General features: G+C 46.6%; 1 protein-coding gene across 1 annotated transcript in view; it reads left to right on the top strand.

Annotated features, from left to right (window-relative positions):
• Window positions 1-20,280, top strand: part of BZW2 (basic leucine zipper and W2 domains 2) — an 84,316-nt gene extending 64,036 nt beyond the window's left edge. Inside the window, exons 6-12 of the mRNA XM_044294445.1 lie at window positions 915-1,050; window positions 2,219-2,328; window positions 5,894-6,064; window positions 6,375-6,521; window positions 7,950-8,088; window positions 11,275-11,397; window positions 19,865-20,280. Of these exons, the coding sequence (XP_044150380.1) occupies window positions 915-1,050; window positions 2,219-2,328; window positions 5,894-6,064; window positions 6,375-6,521; window positions 7,950-8,088; window positions 11,275-11,397; window positions 19,865-19,893 (855 nt within the window). The 3' untranslated portion in view covers window positions 19,894-20,280. The remainder of the gene's footprint in view (window positions 1-914; window positions 1,051-2,218; window positions 2,329-5,893; window positions 6,065-6,374; window positions 6,522-7,949; window positions 8,089-11,274; window positions 11,398-19,864) is intronic.
• Window positions 20,281-21,704: the final 1,424 nt, after the last annotated feature.

Raw genomic sequence — 21,704 nt, 5'->3', positions numbered from 1 at the left:
GGGACGAAGGGATGTCCTTCTCTTCCTTCATCCTGTTATGTCATAGATCGCAATGGCAAAGGGTTAAAAAATTCTGTGTATTTCCTCCCCCGCCCCGCCAGTGAGGTCTGTCATGATTTGTCATTATCCATTTTAAAATGTGTCTAGCAGGGCAGTGTGATAACAGTACCATCAGAGGGCTCCCTCTTAACTGGTGCCATCAGAGGGCTTCCTCTTAACTGGTGCCATCAGAGGGCTCCCTCCTAACTGGTGTCATCAGAGGGCTCCCTCTTAACTGGTGCCACCAGAGGGCTCCCTCTTAACTGGTGCCACAGAGGGCTCCCTCTTAACTGGCGCCACCAGAGGGCTCCCTCTTAACTGGTGCCATCAGAGGGCTTCCTCTTAACTGGTGCCATCAGAGGGCTTCCTCTTAACTGGTGCCATCAGAGGGCTCCCTCCTAACTGGTGTCATCAGAGGGCTCCCTCTTAACTGGTGCCACCAGAGGGCTCCCTCTTAACTGGTGCCACCAGAGGGCTCCCTCTTAACTGGTGCCACCAGAGGGCTCCCTATTAACTGGTGCCACCAGAGGGCTCCCTATTAACTGGTGTCATCAGAGGGCTCCCTCTTAACTGGTGCCACCAGAGGGCTTCCTCTTAACTGGTGCCATCAGAGGGCTCCCTCCTAACTGGTGCCATCAGAGTGCCCTGTATTAATCTGTGCCATCAGAGGGCTCCCATAGTGTCGGCAGGGTGCCCTTTCCCAGTTATAGTTTCTGTAAGTAGTTCCAGAACTCTGACCTTTCTCATTATAGGGGTTGGAGGTCCGGAACTCCAAATCCCCGCTCCTTTTACCTTGTTTTCAGCACATTCATACCAAAAATACCCCCAAAAGCCCAAAGCGGTTAATGTTGCTCCCTTTGTCGTTTCTTGTGCAGCTGCTGCTTTTTCTCAAGGCATTTTCCGAAGCAGAGCAAACCAAGTTAGCCGTGCTCAGCGGAATATTACTGGCGGGTGGAACGCTCCCCGCCACCATTTTAACGAGCCTGTTTACTGAGAATATAGTCAAAGAAGGTACAGTATGTGCTGATTAACCCTTACCGTGTGTATCTCCTCCGGGAAATGTGACAATTTCTTGCTTTTGTGTTCTTATACTGATTTCAGGTGTCTTACTCCAGTCACAGCCAAAGCTGCACTGAAAATTTAGCTGGAGTCTCTGGATCTCTGCCTGGCTTTAAACAATGTGCTACATGGCAGGCATCATAAATGCATTAAGTATAAATTATATACCATTAGCCAAAAATAAGGTCACATGACTCCTTACGTGCAGTCTTGCAAGCTCGGCTTTTTGATGACCGTAGAAGTCTTGAAATTTCCAAGATTGTACCATATTTTCAGAGACAATCCTGGCAAATTTGGGGTGTCTTGGGATGAAAATGGGTGGTGCCAGTGTAAACCCTACCCAGAAGTGGGTGGTCCTAATGGTTTGGGTTGTGTCCAAGGGTGACACTTAAATGTCCCGAATGTCCCCATGTTGGTCAATAGGAGTCTGGGGCACAGTTTCTGAGATGGGAAGTAGTGGTCGGACATCTACCATTACTGTATGGATTTAAAAATTAAATGAAAACAAAAACTAAAAGGCACAAGTCTCTATATCCCAAGTAAATGTTACACTTGGAGCGCTGCAGGTTCGTCACGAGGTGGGTAATGTTCACACACAGTCCATAGGAAGTAGTAAAACCGCGCTGCTCCAGCAGTGAAAAAGTCCACCTTTCAGACACGCAGATGCGATATGGTCGAATCCGACCAAGTGACTTCGACTTCCACAAGAATCGGCGCTCTTAATCCCTAGAATAATAAAGGAGACGGCCTGACATAGTGAAGTCCCGCAAGTCCTTTATCTTATAAAATGATTTATTATACTCACAAATTCCCTAAAATCTCAGTCAATCTCACTCCTTTAGCTGATTGCCCAACCTGGGTTTTGCCTCCGCTTTGTCCGATGACGATGGGCAATCGGCGAGAGGATTTGACCAGATCAGAAGAACTTTCTGCGTGTCTGAAAGGTGGACTTTTTCACTGCTGGAGCAGCGCGGTTTTGCTACTTTAGATTACATCTACCATTGTCTGCCATATTGGCCCTAGTGGGTCTATGTCGCCCAATATCTCCTCACCCTCAGTCCTGTGGAGACAATGTGCAGACTCTCAGTTAATGATTCTTTTTGTTTCACCCCCTTCTCAGGTATTTCTGCATCTTTTGCTGTAAAACTCTTCAAAGCATGGATGTCAGAGAAGGACGCCAACTCTGTCACATCATCCTTAAGAAAAGCCAATCTGGATAAGCGATTACTAGTCAGTATAAAACCAATAACCTGCTGTAACCAACAGTGTGGACACTTGTATAGATAACTGTAAAAGACGGTTTATGTGAATATACTAGCTTCTTCCATATTCATGTCTCAAGATATGATTCAATCCTAGCGCAGGAACCCCTTGGCAAAATCCAGAATAATAAGCAATTAAAGTACTTCATGAGCAACAAAACTGTTATTTTTTATTACTACTCATCCAGACTCAATAACGTAATCTAACTACTATAATACTGCTCCTATGTACAAGAATATAACTTCTATAATACTGCTCCTATATACAAGAATATAACTACTATAATACTGTCTCCTATGTACAATAAAATAACTACTATAATACTGCCTCCTATGTACAAGAATATAACTACTATAATACTGTCTCCTATGTACAATAATATAACTACTATAATACTGCTCCTATGTACAAGAATATAACTACTATATTACTGCTCATATGTACAAGAATATATCTACTATATTACTGCTCATATGTACAAGAATATAACTACTATAATACTGCCTCCTATGTACAAGAATATAACTACTATAATACTGCTCCTATGTACAAGAATATATCTACTATAATACTGCTCCTATGTACAAGAATATAACTACTATAATACTGCTCCTATGTACAAGAATATAACTACTATAATACTACCTCCTATGTACAAGAATATATCTACTATAATACTGCTCCTATGTACAAGAATATAACTACTATAATACTGCTCCTATGTACAAGAATATAACTACTATAATACTGTCTCCTATGTACAAGAATATATCTACTATAATACTGCTCCTATGTACAAGAATATAACTACTATAATACTGCTCCTATGTACAGGAATATAACTACTATAATACTGCCTCCTATGTACAAGAATATAACTACTATAATACTGCTCCTATGTACAAGAATATAACTACTATAATACTGCCTCCTATGTACAAGAATATAACTACTATAATACTGCTCCTATGTACAAGAATATAACTACTATAATACTGCCTCCTATGTACAAGAATATAACTACTATAATACTGCTCCTATGTACAAGAATATAACTTCTATAATACTGCTCCTATATACAAGAATATAACTACTATAATACTGTCTCCTATGTACAATAAAATAACTACTATAATACTGCCTTCCTATGTACAAGAATATAACTACTATAATACTGTCTCCTATGTATAATAATATAACTACTATAATACTGCCTCCTATGTACAAGAATATAACTACTATAATACTGCTCCTATGTACAAGAATATAACTACTATAATACTGCCTCCTATGTACAAGAATATAGCTACTATAATACTGCTCCTATGTACAAGAATATAACTACTATAATACTGCCTCCTATGTACAAGAATATAACTACTATAATACTGCTCCTATGTACAAGAATATAACTTCTATAATACTGCTCCTATATACAAGAATATAACTACTATAATACTGTCTTCTATGTACAATAAAATAACTACTATAATACTGCCTCCTATGTACAAGAATATAACTACTATAATACTGTCTCCTATGTACAAGAATATAACTACTATAATACTGTCCATTATATGCAAGAGTATAACTGTGTGATACTATTATAACTACCATAATGTATATATACTGTATGTACATGTGTGTGTGTGTATATATAATATATATATATATTGTGGGGTTTCTCTCTGGTAGACAGGATTAGTGGACGCAGTATAGAGGCAACAACAAGTTCTTTGGATCAAACAGTTCAGTGTTTTATTAACACTTTAGGCAAGTGACAAAACAAGCAGTCATAATCAAGAAAAAAGTCACCTTGCAGCACCAACCTGTTTTTACGCCAAACAGGTAGCAAGCCTTCATCCAGACACAAAACTCCCGGATCCCAACACAGAGACCTCGCTTCTGAGCCCAGCTGCCTATTTAAGGAAAGCCAGGTGCTGCCAAAACCTGGACCGGCACTTAAAATCCGGCCCAGTATTTGACCTCACCTGGCTGTAAATCAGCCCAGCAGCAGCACATGCTGGTAGGAAATACCTGTTTACCCAGACAAAACATCTCACTGTGTCACAATATATACACATATATACATATGGACTTTGTCACGGCCTTTGCTGTGTGCGCCGTGACACTTGTGCCATGCTTGCGGTTGCCGGTGGCAACGTGTTGCTGTTATGGCATGTGGTGGCAGTGTCTCAGCTTTGGCTGTGTGCGCCGTGACCTGGTTGCCACGCATGCTGTTGCCGGTGGTGTGTGCACTTCCCCTTTAAGTTATAGCCTTCCCCTGTCTGGTGCTGTAAGGGTTAACTCCCTGACTGGGTGTGGTCACTTGGGTTTTATCTCCTGTGGCTTCCTGGCTGGAGTCCGTTGTACTTCAGCTGTTGTTGGTGCTGGAGCTCTGCTCCAGTCCAGGGTGTTCCATCTGCCCAGTTCTTGAGGGCCACCTTGTAGGACATTGATGTCATCAGCGATGTCATTCCTTTGTCTCCCTTGTATCTTCTATGTACCCAACCTCACTTGTATGTTTTGTGTGGGTTTATGTTCAGGGTTTGTAGTACGTCTTGTTTGTTGTTACATGTCTGGGCTGTTGTTGGTGTTTGTCCCTGCATGTGTGCAAGACGTTTTCCCTGTGTATGTTGTACCTCCATGAGGGGGCTGGTTTCCCGGAGGGGTGAACCATAAGTCTGTATGCAGTGCTGCCTGGGGCTGCCATGCTCCTTGCGGCATGGGGTCCAGGCAGTATCAGGAGTGCTGGATACCTGTGTGTGTTGTCTGTACGGTGTCCTATTTGGTGTGTGGGCACCTGTACTTATGCAAGGGTTCCAGTTGTGGTGGCTGCGGCAGGTAAGTGTGTTTCTGGTGTTCTTACCTGCCGTTGCTGCATATGGTCTTTTTCCTTTCCCTGCTGCTAGGCTATTTGAGACTCCTGTTCATCCGTGTATGGGAAGAACAGGTCGTCTCTTCCCTGCTCCTACGTGAGGGATTATCAGGGCGACTCAGGGCCAAAGGTATCCTGGTATGAGCCGTCCTACCATTCAGGTCCGCCCATACGGTGAGGAGTTAGGGTGAGGATTAGGGATGCTTTAGGAGGTGACCTGCTCCCTAATTCCGGCGTCCTGGCCTAGCTGCTTCCCTCGTTATACTTGACATTGTACGGTGGGGGGTTTCCCCCACTCCCCATCGTGACAGACTTGCTTTATAGTAGTAAATATTATGCAAAAAAAAATAAAAAAATTCCCTTATGAACGGGCATTCTGAAGTTAACTTAAAAATAATATAAACAATGCAGATGTAATTCTTGCTTACACAGAAAGTCAGTAACGCTACTGAAGCAGTAACTGTTTCTGTGATCAGGACTGAGGCTTCTGCAGGATCCAGTGCCGTAAACTGTATACCACCTCCCCTGGTGAGGGCCTGCTCATTGTGGTACAGATATATGGCGGTTCAGTAGTACAGGCACTTTATCACTGTTGTAACTTGAGGAGCGCTGTGTGTGTGTGTCTTTCTGACTGATGAATCTTTGACGTCTTAGGAGCTGTTTCCGGCCAATCGGCAGACGGTCGAGCATTTTTCGAAGTATTTTACTGATGCAGATCTGAAGGAGCTCTCTGATTTCCTGCGGGTACAGCAATCTCTGGGAACACGAAAGGAGCTGCAGAAGGAGCTTCAAGAACGATTATCTCAAGAATGTCCAATCAAAGAGGTAACAATGTGTCTTTGGTATATCTTTCCAGATGAACATATGGTACAATTAGGTGCCATCATCTCCCGAGACTCTTAAGCCCTCCCCCTGGGATCACCCAGCCACATGGCTTCCCCAAACCTCCCATAAATCTTCCTCCTTTTCCACACCCATTGTGGTGGCCCCAACCCTTTCCCAGGGCTGTTGGCAACTATGTAAATCACATCTTGTCACTCGATCAGCATAGGATGTTTTCCTGAATAATTTCATGCACTCAACTCCTTCCTCCTCTTTTTCCCGCCCGATTTTCTGACCGTATCGCTGTTCACAGATTGTATTGTACTTAAAAGAAGAGATGAAACGTAACGAGTTACCCGAGCCTGCCGTGATTGGGCTCCTGTGGACTTGTGTGATGAACGCCGTGGAATGGAACAAGAAAGAAGAGCTGGTGGCAGAGCAAGCTCTTAAGCACTTGAAGGTGGGGACTCAAATTTAAGCCCCACCCCATAGATAACATCACTTATGTTAAATTGGTGACGCCCCCTGAAGGAGGCCAATGATCAGGCTTGAAAAATCTTTTATATGAATGTATATATATATATTTTTATTTTATGGAAGCCCAGTATAAATTGATACATTTAATTCATCTTGCAAACCCCTCCTTTCCTCCCACAGACCCTCCCCTACCACACTGTTGAAGAGATGAATTTAAGCTCCACCCCTGAAGTACCATCACTCAATTTATATCGATGACACCCCCTGAAGGAGCCCAAAGATCAGGCTCGAGAAACTTTTCATGTGAATGTATAAACTGTTTATTTTATGGAAGCTCAGTATAAAACTATACATATTTAGATACAAATTAATCTAAATATGTATCATCTTGTCCCAAGCTTCCATGAAATAAAATACAAATGATAATAGCTTATATATTCACATGAAAGGCTTCTCAAGCCTAATAACTAGCTTCCTTCAGGGGGTGTCATTGATATAAATTCAGGGGTGGTACACCCCACCACACTGTTGAAGAGGTGAATTTAAGCTCCGCCCCTGAAGTACCACCACTTAATTTGTATTGATGACATCCCCTGAAGGAGACCAATGATCAGGCTTGAGAAACTATTCATGTGAATATATAAATTATTTTTTATTTTAAGGAATCTCAGTATAAAGTTAGACATATTTTGATACAAATTAATATTGAAAACCCCCTTTCCTACACTTTTAAATAAGTGAATTTAAGCTCCACCCCTGAAGTACCACTACTCAGTTTCTATTGATGACATCCTTGTGTGAATGTATACGTTGTTATTTATTTAATTTTATGGAAACTCTGTAGAGAATGATACATATTTAGATACAAATTAATCTTATAAACCCCTCTTCTCCACCCCACACCCACTCTCCTCCCAGACCAAGAGGTAAGAAAAAGGGGGGAAAGTGGTTACTCCTCAAACCAAAGTTAAATTTACTTACCAATTCATATTTGATAACATTTTGCCAATTAATTTCTGGTGTTGTGAATTGCTAATTTAACCCCTTCATTAACCAATAATGTGTGCAATAGGTCAATGGCTATTATAGTAAAGCTTAGACTTCAGCCTAAAATCTTATCTTTAAAATCATACCAGGATCAATATTATCAAGTATAGGGTGTAGTACTCCTTCAAAGTCAGGGAGCAGCGTGAAAAGGTTACTTGCTGGCGTTCTGTGTCTATGTAGGGAGGTGGGGGGAGGAAGCTGCAAGCAAGAGCAATGAAAAAGATCACAGTCTGTTACTGATACCTCTCAGCTCTCATGATGAGACTCAAGATTACCACAAGATAGCGATAATATACTGATCTATTTTATTATGTAATAAAAGATTATGGGGTGAATGGTCACATGTCATCACCGTGTCTTTCAGCAATACGCTCCCCTGTTGGCTGTATTCAGCACCCAAGGCCAATCAGAACTCGTCTTACTTCAGAAAGTTCAAGAATACTGTTACGATAACATCCACTTCATGAAGGCCTTCCAGAAAATTGTAGTCCTGTTCTATAAAGGTGAGAAGAAAGATGACAATTATGGAAGAAATGTAGTACATATTCTTGTACATAGGAGGCAGTATTATAGTAGTTATATCCTTGTACATAGGAGGCAGTATTATAGTAGTGATATTCTTGTACATAGGAGCAGTATTATAGTAGTTATATTCTTGTACATAGGAGCAGTATTATAGTAGTTATATTCTTGTACATAGGAGCAGTATTATAGTAGTTATATTCTTGTACATAGGAGCAGTATTATAGTAGTGATATTCTTGTACATAGGAGCAGTATTATAGTAGTTATATTCTTGTACATAGGAGCAGTATTATAGTAGTGATATTCTTGTACATAGGAGCAGTATTATAGTAGTTATATTCTTGTACATAGGAGCAGTATTATAGTAGTTATATTCTTGTACATAGGAGGCAGTATTATAGTAGTGATATTCTTGTACATAGGAGCAGTATTATAGTAGTTATATTCTTGTACATAGGAGGTAGTATTATAGTAGTTATATTCTTGTACATAGAAGGCAGTATTATAGTAGTTATATTCTTGTACATAGGAGCAGTATTATACTAGTTATATCCTTGTACATAGGAGCAGTATTATAGTAGTTATATTCTTTTACATAGGAGCAGTATTATAGTAGTTATATTCTTGTACATAGGAGGCAGTATTATAGTAGTTATATTCTTGTACATAGGAAGCAGCATTATAGTAGTTATATTCTTGTACATAGTAGCAGTATTATAGTAGTTATATTCTTGTACATTGGAGCAGTATTATAGTAGTTATATTCTTGTACATAGGAGCAGCATTATAGTAGTTATATTCTTGTACATAGGAGCAGTATTATAGTAGTTATATTCTTGTACATTGGAGCAGTATTATAGTAGTTATATTCTTGTACATAGGAGCAGCATTATAGTAGTTATATTCTTGTACATAGGAGCAGTATTATAGTAGTTATATTCTTGTACATAGGAGGCAGTATTATAGTAGTTATATTCTTGTACATAGGAGGCAGTATTATAGCAGTTATATTCTTGTACATAGGAGGTAGTATTATAGTAGTTATATTCTTGTACATAGGAGCAGTATTATAGTAGTTACATTCTTGTACATAGTAGCAGTATTATAGTAGTTATATTCTTGTACATAGGAGGCAGTATTATAGTAGTTATATTCCTGTACATAGGAGCAGTATTATAGTAGGTATATTCTTGTACATAGGAGCAGTATTATAGTAGTTATATTCATATACATAGGAGGCAGTATTATAGTAGTTATATTCTTGTACATAGGAGGCAGTATTATAGTAGTTATATTCTTGTACATAGGAGGCAGTATTATAGTAGTTATATTCCTGTACATAGGAGCAGTATTATAGTAGTTATATTCTTGTACATAGGAGCAGTATTATAGTAGTTATATTCTTGTACATAGGAGGCAGTATTATAGTAGTTATATTCTTGTACATAGGAGCAGTATTATAGTAGTTATATTCTTGTACATAGGAGCAGTATTATAGTAGTTATATTCTTGTACATAGGAGCAGTATTATAGTAGTTATATTCTTGTACATAGGAGCAGCATTATACAGTCCTGATCAAAAGTTTAAGACCACTTGAAAAATGGCAAACAATTACAGGTTTTACTGAATCTTTTCACACAAAAATAAATATCAATCTGCTCAGCTCCTCCTGCTCTATAACATGGTGCTGTCAGATTGCACTGCATTTTGTGGTCCTATTTAAACAAGGCTGATCAATAACTGCAGATCTCACTACTGACTTGGTTTATAAAGGTTCTATCTCCAGCTCGCCGCTCTAGCTGCTATACAGTGTGAGATAGAGCAGGTGGAAATAGTCCCTCCTTTTTGCGCAGTTATGGAGAAGCTGAGGGAGGAGTGGGGAATCTGCTGTCAGGCCACAGAATAAAGGAGAGAATGGACCCTAGGGAGAAGGATAACATGGACCACTGTTCATGGTAATAACCTTCCATATTAATCAATCTTTGGGTTACTTTGTAGAAATTTGATTTTGGACATTTGAAAATATTAATTGAGAGGCAGCCTGCATTTTTTGAGGGTTGAAATATTTCCGGCTGCCATTGTGAAATCCTCTATATTGAATTCAGCTCAGGTTTTTGCAATAGGAAGGGGGTCATGTGATACGTCAGTGTTGGTTGGGATTTACTCAGAAACACACTGGAAGTGTCAGATTTGACCTCTCTTTACCTGTTTAGGATTTAATCAAGGTCAACATTTCCTGAGCTGAATTCAATAGGGCAGACTTCAAAATGGGGGCTGAAAAATCTTTCCCACATCAGATAATGCAGCCAGTAAAAACCTTGTATTTCTGGCAGTCAGAAAAGACATTTTCGCTCAATACCGGTAATTGTCGCTATGAATGAAAAAAAAAATATAATTTAATTTGTATGTTCCTCAAAATGGTAACCATGAAAAATGTCAACTCCTGCCAAACAATAGTGATTGCTCTGAATAAGGTAATAAAAAAAACTTTTGTTTTTTATAATTTTTTTTGTGCAAAATATTAACCCATAGAATAAAGGTTATATGGGTTATTAATGCTAATAGTATGAAATATTTTTCCAGTTTTTTTGTTGTCAGCTCCCTGGGTGTGGCCTATAATCAGGTGCTAGTGTTAAAACAATACATCTGGGAAAGTGGGCGGAGTTCAGGCTTTTTTTTTTATCTTGTTATGGATGGGAGGAGCTTGCTGCAAATATGTCCCTTTAATTTAACTCCTCCATATTCTGACACCCTAACCCAGTGTTGGCGAACCTATGGCACGGGTGCCAGAGGTGGGCACCCGCACCCTGGAAAAAGTCTATGGTGTACCAGTATGCCTTAGACTTTTCCTGCCATTCATCAGCGCAGGGCGCACTATGAACAGCACAGGCAGCGCATTGAATGTAGGCAGGATATTATAGCTAAATGATAAAGTACATGGAAGATATACTATATTTGACTGTTGTATTCAGGGTAAATTGCCGAGTTGGCACTTTACGATAAATAAGTGGGTTTTGGGTTACAGTTGGGGCACTTGGTCTTAAAAAGGTTCGCCATCACTGCCCTAGCCAGTCACGGAGTGATGAGTTCAGTGGTTGAAATAACGTCTGCGGTCTTGTGTCACATGATGCCTGGTACTTATCTTATGTTCTTTTGGATTTAAGCCGATGTCGTGGGAGAAGAAGCCATCCTGAAGTGGTACAAGGAGGCGCACGTCGCCAAGGGGAAAAGCGTCTTTCTTGACCAGATGAAGAAATTCGTTGAGTGGTTACAAAATGCAGAAGAAGGTAAAAAATACGTAACCCGTAATCACTGCGCAGTGTGAGAGCCCTACAGTAGGAGCTGATGGTGTTTGCTGCCACCTAGTGGAGATTACAGGTAGCAGCCTCCCATACAGATAATCCATCAGGACTCCGTTCACATCCATGTAAGCTGCTCTCCAGACTCTGGCAACAAAGGATTGGGCATGTTGAATTCCAGCATACCAGATCATTGTGTCATCTGCTGAAATTTTTAAATTTGTAAACTCCTCTGATTTGGTGCCAGTCCTCTAGTGGTTTGTTTTTTCTCTCCCCCCCCTCCCCCCCAATCAGCACTGTACAGTGTATTGGGGGTGGTTGGCTGCAGCGTGTCAGAGCCCCACCGATCTGATACTGATAACGTAGCCTGAAGATAGGACATCACTAGAGTGGAAAACGGCTTTAAGTCTCAACATAAATTAAAGGGGCTGTCACCATAGACCACCCTAATAAACTGCAGTAATGGGGGAATGGCATGCACGACATTGAGCTCAGATCCCTGCTCTTACTTTGCTATCTGCCCACAGACCGGCCGTGCGATGCCTAGAGGGGACTCCTGAGTGTGCGCAGGTATATCTGCTGCCCCCTAGAGGACGGCTCTGTATCTCTGCTGCCGGCTAGAGGACGGCTCTGTATCTCTGCTGCCGCCTAGAGGACGGCTCTGTATCTCTGCTGCCGCCTAGAGGACGGCTCTGTATCTCTGCTGCCGCCTAGAGGACGGCTCTGTATCTCTGCTGCCGCCTAGAGGACGGCTCTGTATCTCTGCTGCCGCCTAGAGGACGGCTCTGTATCTCTGCTGCCCCCTAGAGGACGGCTCTGTATATCTGCTGCCCCCTAGAGGACGGCTCTGTATCTCTGCTGCCCCCTAGAGGACGGCTCTGTATATCTGCTGCCCCCTAGAGGACGGCTCTGTATCTCTGCTGCCGCCTAGCGGACGGCTCTGGTTCTCTGCTGCCGCCTAGCGGACGGCTCTGGTTCTCTGCTGCCGCCTAGAGGACGGCTCTGGTTCTCTGCTGCCGCCTAGAGGACGGCTCTGGTTCTCTGCTGCCGCCTAGAGGACGGCTCTGTATCTCTGCTGCCGCCTAGAGGACGGCTCTGTATCTCTGCTGCCGCCTAGAGGACGGCTCTGTATCTCTGCTGCCGCCTAGAGGACGGCTCTGTATCTCTGCTGCCGCCTAGAGGACGGCTCTGTATCTCTGCTGCCGCCTAGAGGACGGCTCTGTATCTCTGCTGCCGCCTAGAGGACGGCTCTGTATCTCTGCTGCCGCCTAGAGGACGGCTCTGTATATCTGCTGCCGCCTAGAGGACGGCTCTGTATCTCTGCTGCCGCCTAGCGGATGGCTCTGTATCTCTGCTGCCGCCTAGCGGACGGCTCTGGTTCTCTGCTGCCGCCTAGAGGACGGCTCTGTATCTCTGCTGCCGCCTAGAGGACGGCTCTGTATATCTGCTGCCGCCTAGAGGACTGCTCTGTATCTCTGCTGCCGCCTAGAGGACGGCTCTGTATCTCTGCTGCCGCCTAGAGGACTGCTCTGTATCTCTGCTGCCGCCTAGCGGACGGCTCTGTATCTCTGCTGCCGCCTAGCGGACGGCTCTGTATCTCTGCTGCCGCCTAGCGGACGGCTCTGGTTCTCTGCTGCCGCCTAGCGGACGGCTCTGGTTCTCTGCTGCCGCCTAGAGGACGGCTCTGGTTCTCTGCTGCCGCCTAGAGGACGGCTCTGGTTCTCTGCTGCCGCCTAGAGGACGGCTCTGTATCTCTGCTGCCGCCTAGAGGACGGCTCTGTATCTCTGCTGCCGCCTAGAGGACGGCTCTGTATCTCTGCTGCCGCCTAGAGGACGGCTCTGTATCTCTGCTGCCGCCTAGAGGACGGCTCTGTATCTCTGCTGCCGCCTAGAGGACGGCTCTGTATCTCTGCTGCCGCCTAGAGGACGGCTCTGTATCTCTGCTGCCGCCTAGAGGACGGCTCTGTATCTCTGCTGCCGCCTAGAGGACGGCTCTGTATCTCTGCTGCCCCCTAGAGGATGGCTCTGTATCTCTGCTGCCCCTAGAGGAAGGCTCTGTATCTCTGCTGCCGCCTAGAGGACGGCTCTGTATCTCTGCTGCCGCCTAGAGGACGGCTCTGTATCTCTGCTGCCGCCTAGAGGACGGCTCTGTATCTCTGCTGCCGCCTAGCGGATGGCTCTGTATCTCTGCTGCCGCCTAGCGGACGGCTCTGTATCTCTGCTGCCGCCTAGCGGACGGCTCTGTATCTCTGCTGCCGCCTAGAGGACGGCTCTGTATCTCTGCTGCCGCCTAGAGGAAGGCTCTGTATCTCTGCTGCCGCCTAGAGGACGGCTCTGTATCTCTGCTGCCGCCTAGAGGACGGCTCTGTATCTCTGCTGCCGCCTAGAGGACGGCTCTGTATCTCTGCTGCCCCCTAGAGGAAGGCTCTGTATCTCTGCTGCCGCCTAGAGGACGGCTCTGTATCTCCGCTGCCGCCTAGAGGACTGCTCTGTATCTCTGCTGCCCCCTAGAGGACTGCTCTGTATCTCTGCTGCCACCTAGCGGATGGCTCTGTATCTCTGCTGCCGCCTAGCGGATGGCTCTGGTTCTCTGCTGCCGCCTAGCGGATGGCTCTGGTTCTCTGCTGCCGCCTAGCGGACGGCTCTGTATCTCTGCTGCCGCCTAGCGGACGGCTCTGTATCTCTGCTGCCGCCTAGAGGACGGCTCTGTATCTCTGCTGCCGCCTAGAGGACGGCTCTGTATCTCTGCTGCCGCCTAGAGGACGGCTCTGTATCTCTGCTGCCCCCTAAAGGATGGCTCTGTATCTCTGCTGCCGCCTAGAGGACGGCAATGTATCTCTGCTGCCGCCTAGAGGACGGCTCTGTATCTCTGCTGCCGCCTAGAGGACGGCTCTGTATCTCTGCTGCCCCCTAGAGGACGGCTCTGTATCTCTGCTGCCGCCTAGAGGACGGCTCTGTATCTCCGCTGCCGCCTAGAGGACGGCTCTGTATCTCCGCTGCCGCCTAGAGGACGGCTCTGTATCTCCGCTGCCGCCTAGAGGACTGCTCTGTATCTCCGCTGCCGCCTAGAGGACTGCTCTGTATCTCCGCTGCCCCCTAGAGGACTGCTCTGTATCTCTGCTGCCGCCTAGCGGATGGCTCTGTATCTCTGCTGCCGCCTAGCGGATGGCTCTGTATCTCTGCTGCCGCCTAGCGGACGGCTCTGGTTCTCTGCTGCCGCCTAGCGGACGGCTCTGGTTCTCTGCTGCCGCCTAGCGGACGGCTCTGTATCTCTGCTGCCGCCTAGCGGACGGCTCTTGTTCTCTGCTGCCGCCTAGAGGACGGCTCTGGTTCTCTGCTGCCGCCTAGAGGACGGCTCTGTATCTCTGCTGCCGCCTAGAGGACGGCTCTGTATCTCTGCTGCCGCCTAGAGGACGGCTCTGTATCTCTGCTGCCGCCTAGAGGACGGCTCTGTATCTCTGCTGCCGCCTAGAGGACGGCTCTGTATCTCTGCTGCCGCCTAGCGGACGGCTCTGTATCTCTGCTGCCGCCTAGAGGACGGCTCTGTATCTCTGCTGCCCCTAGAGGATGGCTCTGTATCTCTGCTGCCGCCTAGAGGACGGCTCTGTATCTCCGCTGCCGCCTAGAGGACGGCTCTGTATCTCCGCTGCCGCCTAGAGGACTGCTCTGTATCTCCGCTGCCCCCTAGAGGACTGCTCTGTATCTCTGCTGCCACCTAGCGGACGGCTCTGGTTCTCTGCTGCCGCCTAGCGGACGGCTCTGTATCTCTGCTGCCGCCTAGCGGACGGCTCTGGTTCTCTGCTGCCGCCTAGAGGACGGCTCTGGTTCTCTGCTGCCGCCTAGAGGACGGCTCTGGTTCTCTGCTGCCGCCTAGAGGACGGCTCTGTATCTCTGCTGCCGCCTAGAGGACGGCTCTGTATCTCTGCTGCCGCCTAGAGGACGGCTCTGTATCTCTGCTGCCGCCTAGAGGACGGCTCTGTATCTCTGCTGCCGCCTAGAGGACGGCTCTGTATCTCTGCTGCCGCCTAGAGGACGGCTCTGTATCTCTGCTGCCGCCTAGAGGACGGCTCTGTATCTCTGCTGCCGCCTAGAGGACGGCTCTGTATCTCTGCTGCCGCCTAGAGGACGGCTCTGTATCTCTGCTGCCGCCTAGAGGACGGCTCTGTATCTCTGCTGCCCCATAGAGGATGGCTCTGTATCTCTGCTGCCCGCCTAGAGGACGGCTCTGTATCTCTGCTGCCGCCTAGAGGACGGCTCTGTATCTCTGCTGCCGCCTAGAGGACTGCTCTAGAGGACTGGCTCTGTATCTCTGCTGCCGCCTAGCGGACGGCTCTGTATCTCTGCTGCCCGCCTAGCGGACGGCTCTGGTTCTCTGCTGCCGCCTAGCGGACGGCTCTGGTTCTCTGCTGCCGCCTAGAGGACGGCTCTGGTTCTCTGCTGCCGCCTAGAGGACGGCTCTGGTTCTCTGCTGCGCCTAGAGGACGGCTCTGTATCTCTGCTGCCGCCTAGAGGACGGCTCTGTATCTCTGCTGCCGCCTAGAGGACGGCTCTGTATCTCTGCTGCCGCTAGAGGACGGCTCTGTATCTCTGCTGCCGCCTAGAGGACGGCTCTGTATCTCTGCTGCCGCCTAGAGGACGGCTCTGTATCTCTGCTGCCGCCTAGAGGACGGCTCTGTATCTCTGCTGCCGCCTAGAGGACGGCTCGTATCTCTGCTGCCGCCTAGAGGACGGCTCTGTATCTCTGCTGCCGCCTAGAGGACGGCTCTGTATCTCTGCTGCCCCCTAGAGGACGGCTCTGTATCTCTGCTGCCCCCTAAAGGACGGCTCTGTATCTCTGCTGCCCCCTAAAGGATGGCTCTGTATCTCTGCTCCTGCTTAGAGGACTTCTCTGTATATCTGCTGCCCCCCTAGAGGACGGCTCTGTATCTCTGCTCCTGCCTAGAGGACGGCTCTGTATCTCTGCTGCCGCCTAGAGGACGGCTCTGTATGTCTGCTGCCGCCTAGAGGACGGCTCTGTATCTCTGCTGCCGCCTAGAGGACGGCTCTGTATCTCTGCTCCTGCCTAGAGGACGGCTCTGTATCTCTGCTGCCGCCTAGAGGACGGCTCTGTATGTCTGCTGCCGCCTAGAGGATGGCTCTGTATCTCTGCTCCTGCCTAGAGGACGGCTCTGTATCTCTGCTGCCGCCTAGAGGACGGCTCTGTATCTCTGCTGCCGCCTAGAGGACGGCTCTGTATCTCTGCTCCTGCCTAGAGGACGGCTCTGTATCTCTGCTGCCATCTGGTGGTGCTGTTTCGGGGCTGTGTTGTGGCTTAGGCAGGAGGAACACAACGACATTTTGTAGCTTGTGAGTCGGGGTAACTTTTATGGAATGTTTCTGGAAACAATGTAGCAGCATGAGACCCACTAACATTCGCTTCCATCACATCAGGCAGTCTCATAGGCACGTTGAGGGTGAGGAGCTGCAGCTGCATCCCCCTCCTCCCTCTGCTCTATTACTGATGGTGGCTGAGAACGTTTCTGAAAATGTAACGTTAATTGTTGGGGAAAGAGGAACCACAGACAACTGGAAGAGGGGAGGATGATGCTGCCCGCTATCACTATACACTCCTCTACATTGAAATTGCAACATCAAGAAGGAAGAGTCGTAAGGTTATGGAAATCGAGGAAGTGGCCGGTGTCGCTAAGATCTGCAGATAATGAAATTTTCTAGCACCTAGCTCCAATCTGTGACACATATGAGCGGCATAAAAGCCAGATAGAAAGCAAAAAATGAGGTCAAGTTGTGTGGGATGATTGTGCGAAACCTCCTGTTCATCGATGTGTCAGTTATCACCACTTGTCACAAACTGAAAGGGACACAATCCTTGACCTGAGAGACCTTGATTTATGACTCCGGCAGATCGCTATGCTCCTAGGCCGAGATGGGAGAACAGTGACGAACTGGAATGACCTCAAGAGGAGCAGAGAGGAGAACCTCTGCCCGGACGGATCATCTGATTAGAAGAATGGTGCCTAGTGATCTATACTGTACTGCAAGTGAAATTGTCACATCCCAAGCCTAGGGCGGCAAAGATTGTCTACACAAACCATCAGAAGGCGTCTGCACAACACTGGGTAACGCCACCGCTCTCAAAGGCTATCGTGGTGCACAGCAATGGAGGCTGGAATGGAAATCTTCTTCAGCTATGAGTCCCGCTTTTGCCTTGGACACAACGATAGCCCGAGATTGGTCCGGAGACAACGTGGGCAACGCCATGAAGAAGCCTTCACAAGAGAATTTCATACTGGTCCTACTCCTGGGGTTATGGTGTAGGGTGGTATAATGTAGAGTAGTCGGACCCCTCTAGTCTTCATTTCAAGTACACTAGCAGCTTGGCGTTACATTAATTTGGTTGTGGAACCCAGGGGAGGACTGGGAACCTAAAATGGCCCTGGAAAAAAATACTAAAAGTGGCATGCTCAACCAAGGGAGGATCGGGAGAGATAGCTGTCGACCCTTGGTTTGACAGAGGGAAACCCCTTTTCTCTGTCAAGCTACTTTGTGGATTTTGACTGTGGTGCCTAAACAGTTAAATGGTTGGGATTGGAGATATCTGTAACCCCAGCTGTATCTTTCAGCCGGAAACCCCTGCTTTTGACCCAGGCCCATATATATTCCCTGTACTACATGGAAATTACCATGGACCTGTGCCATAAATGTATGCCACTGTGCAGGAAGGGGTTAAACATGCCTCAATGAAATAATTTTGATGACCACTAGGTGGCAGCACGCACAGTCGTCTCTTTCTTCACCATATAGTGATGACCACTAGGTGGCAGCATGCACAGTCTTCGCGTTCTTTACCATATAGTGATGACCACTAGGTGGCAGCATACATAGTCTTCTTGTTCTTTACCATATAGTGATGACCACTAGGTGGCAGCATGCACAGTCTTCTCGTTCTTTACCATATAGTGATGACCACTAGGTGGCAGCATGCATAGTCTTCTTGTTCTTTACCATATAGTGATGACCACTAGGTGGCAGCATGCACAGTCTTCTCGTTCTTTACCATATAGTGATGACCACTAGGTGGCAGCATGCACAGTCTTCTCGTTCGTTACCATATAGTGATGACCACTAGGTGGCAGCATACACAGTCTTCTTGTTCTTTACCATATAGTGATGACCACTAGGTGGCAGCATGCACAGTCTTCTCGTTCTTTACCATATAATGATGACCACTAGGTGGCAGCATGCACAGTCTTCTCGTTCTTTACCATATAGTGATGACCACTAGGTGGCAGCATGCATAGTCTTCTTGTTCTTTACCATATAGTGATGACCACTAGGTGGCAGCATGCACAGTCTTCTCGTTCTTTACCATATAATGATGACCACTAGGTGGCAGCATGCACAGTCTTCTCGTTCTTTACCATATAGTGATGACCACTAGGTGGCAGCATGCACGGTCTTCTCGTTCTTTACCATATAGTGATGACCACTAGGTGGCAGCATGCACGGTCTTCTCGTTCTTTACCATATAGTGATGACCACTAGGTGGCAGCATGCACGGTCTTCTCGTTCTTTACCATATAGTGATGACCACTAGGTGGCAGCATGCACGGTCTTCTCGTTCTTTACCATATAGTGATGACCACTAGGTGGCAGCATGCACAGTCTTCTCGTTCTTTACCATATAGTGATGACCACTAGGTGGCAGCATGCACAGTCTTCTCGTTCTTTACCATATAGTGATGACCACTAGGTGGCAGCATGCACAGTCTTCTCGTTCTTTACCATATAATGATGACCACTAGGTGGCAGCATGCACAGTCTTCTCGTTCTTTACCATATAGTGATGACCACTAGGTGGCAGCATGCACAGTCTTCTCGTTCTTTACCATATAATGATGACCACTAGGTGGCAGCATGCACAGTCTTCTCGTTCTTTACCATATAGTGATGACCACTAGGTGGCAGCATGCACAGTCTTCTCGTTCTTTACCATATAGTGATGACCACTAGGTGGCAGCATGCACAGTCTTCTCGTTCTTTACCATATAGTGATGACCACTAGGTGGCAGCATGCGCAGTCTTCTCATTCTTTACTGTATAGTGATGACCACTAGGTGGCAGCATGCACAGTCTCCTCGGTCTTTACCATATAGTGATGACCACTAGGTGGCAGCATGCACAGTCTTCTCGCTCTTTACCATATAGTGATGACCACTAGGTGGCAGCATGCACAGTCTTCTCGTTCTTTACCATATAGTGATGACCACTAGGTGGCAGCATGCACAGTCTCCTCGGTCTTTACCATATAGTGATGACCACTAGGTGGCAGCATGCACAGTCTCCTCGGTCTTTACCATATAGTGATGACCACTAGGTGGCAGCATGCACAGTCTTCTCATGGATGTACCCCGCTATGCTATATCTCCATAACTGTATATTTCTCTCCATCTTCTAGAATCGGAGTCAGAGGGAGAGGAGAACTGAGCCCCCGCCGGGCCGGTCTGCAGACGAGCGGCATTAACGTAGCGTCTGACAGAAGTCCTCAAGCTGCAAGTCGTCCGTGTTACTTAGGAGAACGGGATTAGAATCGGTGCACTCAGGCAATTAAATCCTTCATCTGGACGTCTACCTCTGGTCAGTCTCGCGATCTTAGGCCAAGCCATCCAACCCGGGAGCCATTCAGGGACGGGCGCCGCTTCTCGATGGACTCTTCCGACTTCTTAGTATTCTCAAGCACCGAATGAACGGCACAGCCCGACTCGTGTGTCCCGGTCTCTAGTGTGTGGTCGTAGCTCAGTATCGGCTTGTGGATGTCCTATAAGATTAACCCCTTTTTTCCCTTTTGAATAAAGGCTTTTTATCTTAACCATTCTCCTCCGCGTGCCGCCCATAGTGATGTAGGACACAGTGTGCACAGAGGTAACCGCCACGGCTGGGCCCCCTACTCCTGGGGGCCCCTAGGCCTCTGATTCAAATGAACCTGTGTATTGTGCAATACAAAGTTGTACAAGTTCCTAATATACTTTGTGTTTCCATTTCACACCATTTTCAAGATCACTGCTTGCTGGAATGGAAACGTTCTTGGTTGCCTGTCCTGATTGTGTGCTGCTGATACAGGTGCAGGCTTTGCTACAGTGTATCGGCGCTTATGAGCAGTGACCGACATGATCAGGACAGATTCTTCCCTTTTGGGATGTTAAGAAAGCTTCCTTTCACTGCCAGCAAGCAGAGGTGTGGATAGAAAGGGAATTAGAAAGTTGCGGAGCTTTTTATTCTGCAACAAATCAATTAATTTAAAGGGGTTATCCGAGACTATAAAATGTTCCCCCATACGCCGGGCCCCTCACATTGAATATACTTACCTGGGCCCCGCTCTCTGCGACACTCCTGGTCCCCGCACCGCCGCTTGTCATCCGGTATCGGGGAAGGGTGGGTGGGGGGGCAAGCAGTCAATGGCAGGCCGATGACCCCAAATGTGCTCAATTATTACAGCGGTCCCTCAAGTTACAATTTTAATTGGTTCCAGGACGAACCACTTTATGTTAAAACCATTGTAACGTTATGAAATTCGTTCACGCTTCATTGCGTTACCACGGACCATAACGCAAATCTATGAGGCATTCCGTTATTCATTCTGTCATAATAGAAGTCTATGGGCTGCTTAACGGATCCGTCCCGTTTCCGTCATGCAGGGGAGTCCTCTCCTGCCTCTAAAGGCGTTCCGTTACGCATTCCGTCATAGAATTGCGTTTTGGTCCGCGGTAACGGAATCCATAACGCAATTCTGCTTTTAACACCAAATGAAGCGTGAACGAATTTCATAACGTGAAATTCGCTCATCTCCAATTGTAACTTGAGTAATCGGATCCAAATCGCCAAAATGTCATCCAAGATAAGAGAAAATGGAGGTTTAAGAAAAATAAGCAGATAACTAAGAGAGAGAAAGCAAGTCCTGACATATAAGGCTGGGTTCACACGGGCGTTGCGGGAAAATGTGCGGGTGCGTTGCGGGAACATGCGCGATTTTCCGCGCAAGTGCAAACATTGTAATGCGTTTTGCACTTGCGTGAGAAAAATCGCGCATGTTTGGTACTCAAACCCGAACTTCTTCACAGAAGTTCGGGCTTGGGTTGGGTGCTGGGTAGATTGTATTATTTTCCCTTATAACATGGTTATAAGGGAAAATAATAGCATTCTGAATACAGACGGCATAGTACAATAGCGCTGGAGGGGTTAAAAAAGAAAGAAAATTTAACTCACCTTAATCCACTTGATCGCGCAGCCGGCATCTCTTC

This window comes from Bufo gargarizans, chromosome 5 (assembly GCF_014858855.1).
Source record: "Bufo gargarizans isolate SCDJY-AF-19 chromosome 5, ASM1485885v1, whole genome shotgun sequence".
Classification (NCBI taxonomy): Eukaryota; Metazoa; Chordata; class Amphibia; order Anura; family Bufonidae; genus Bufo; species Bufo gargarizans.
This window is presented reverse-complemented; position numbering and strand designations above follow the sequence as displayed.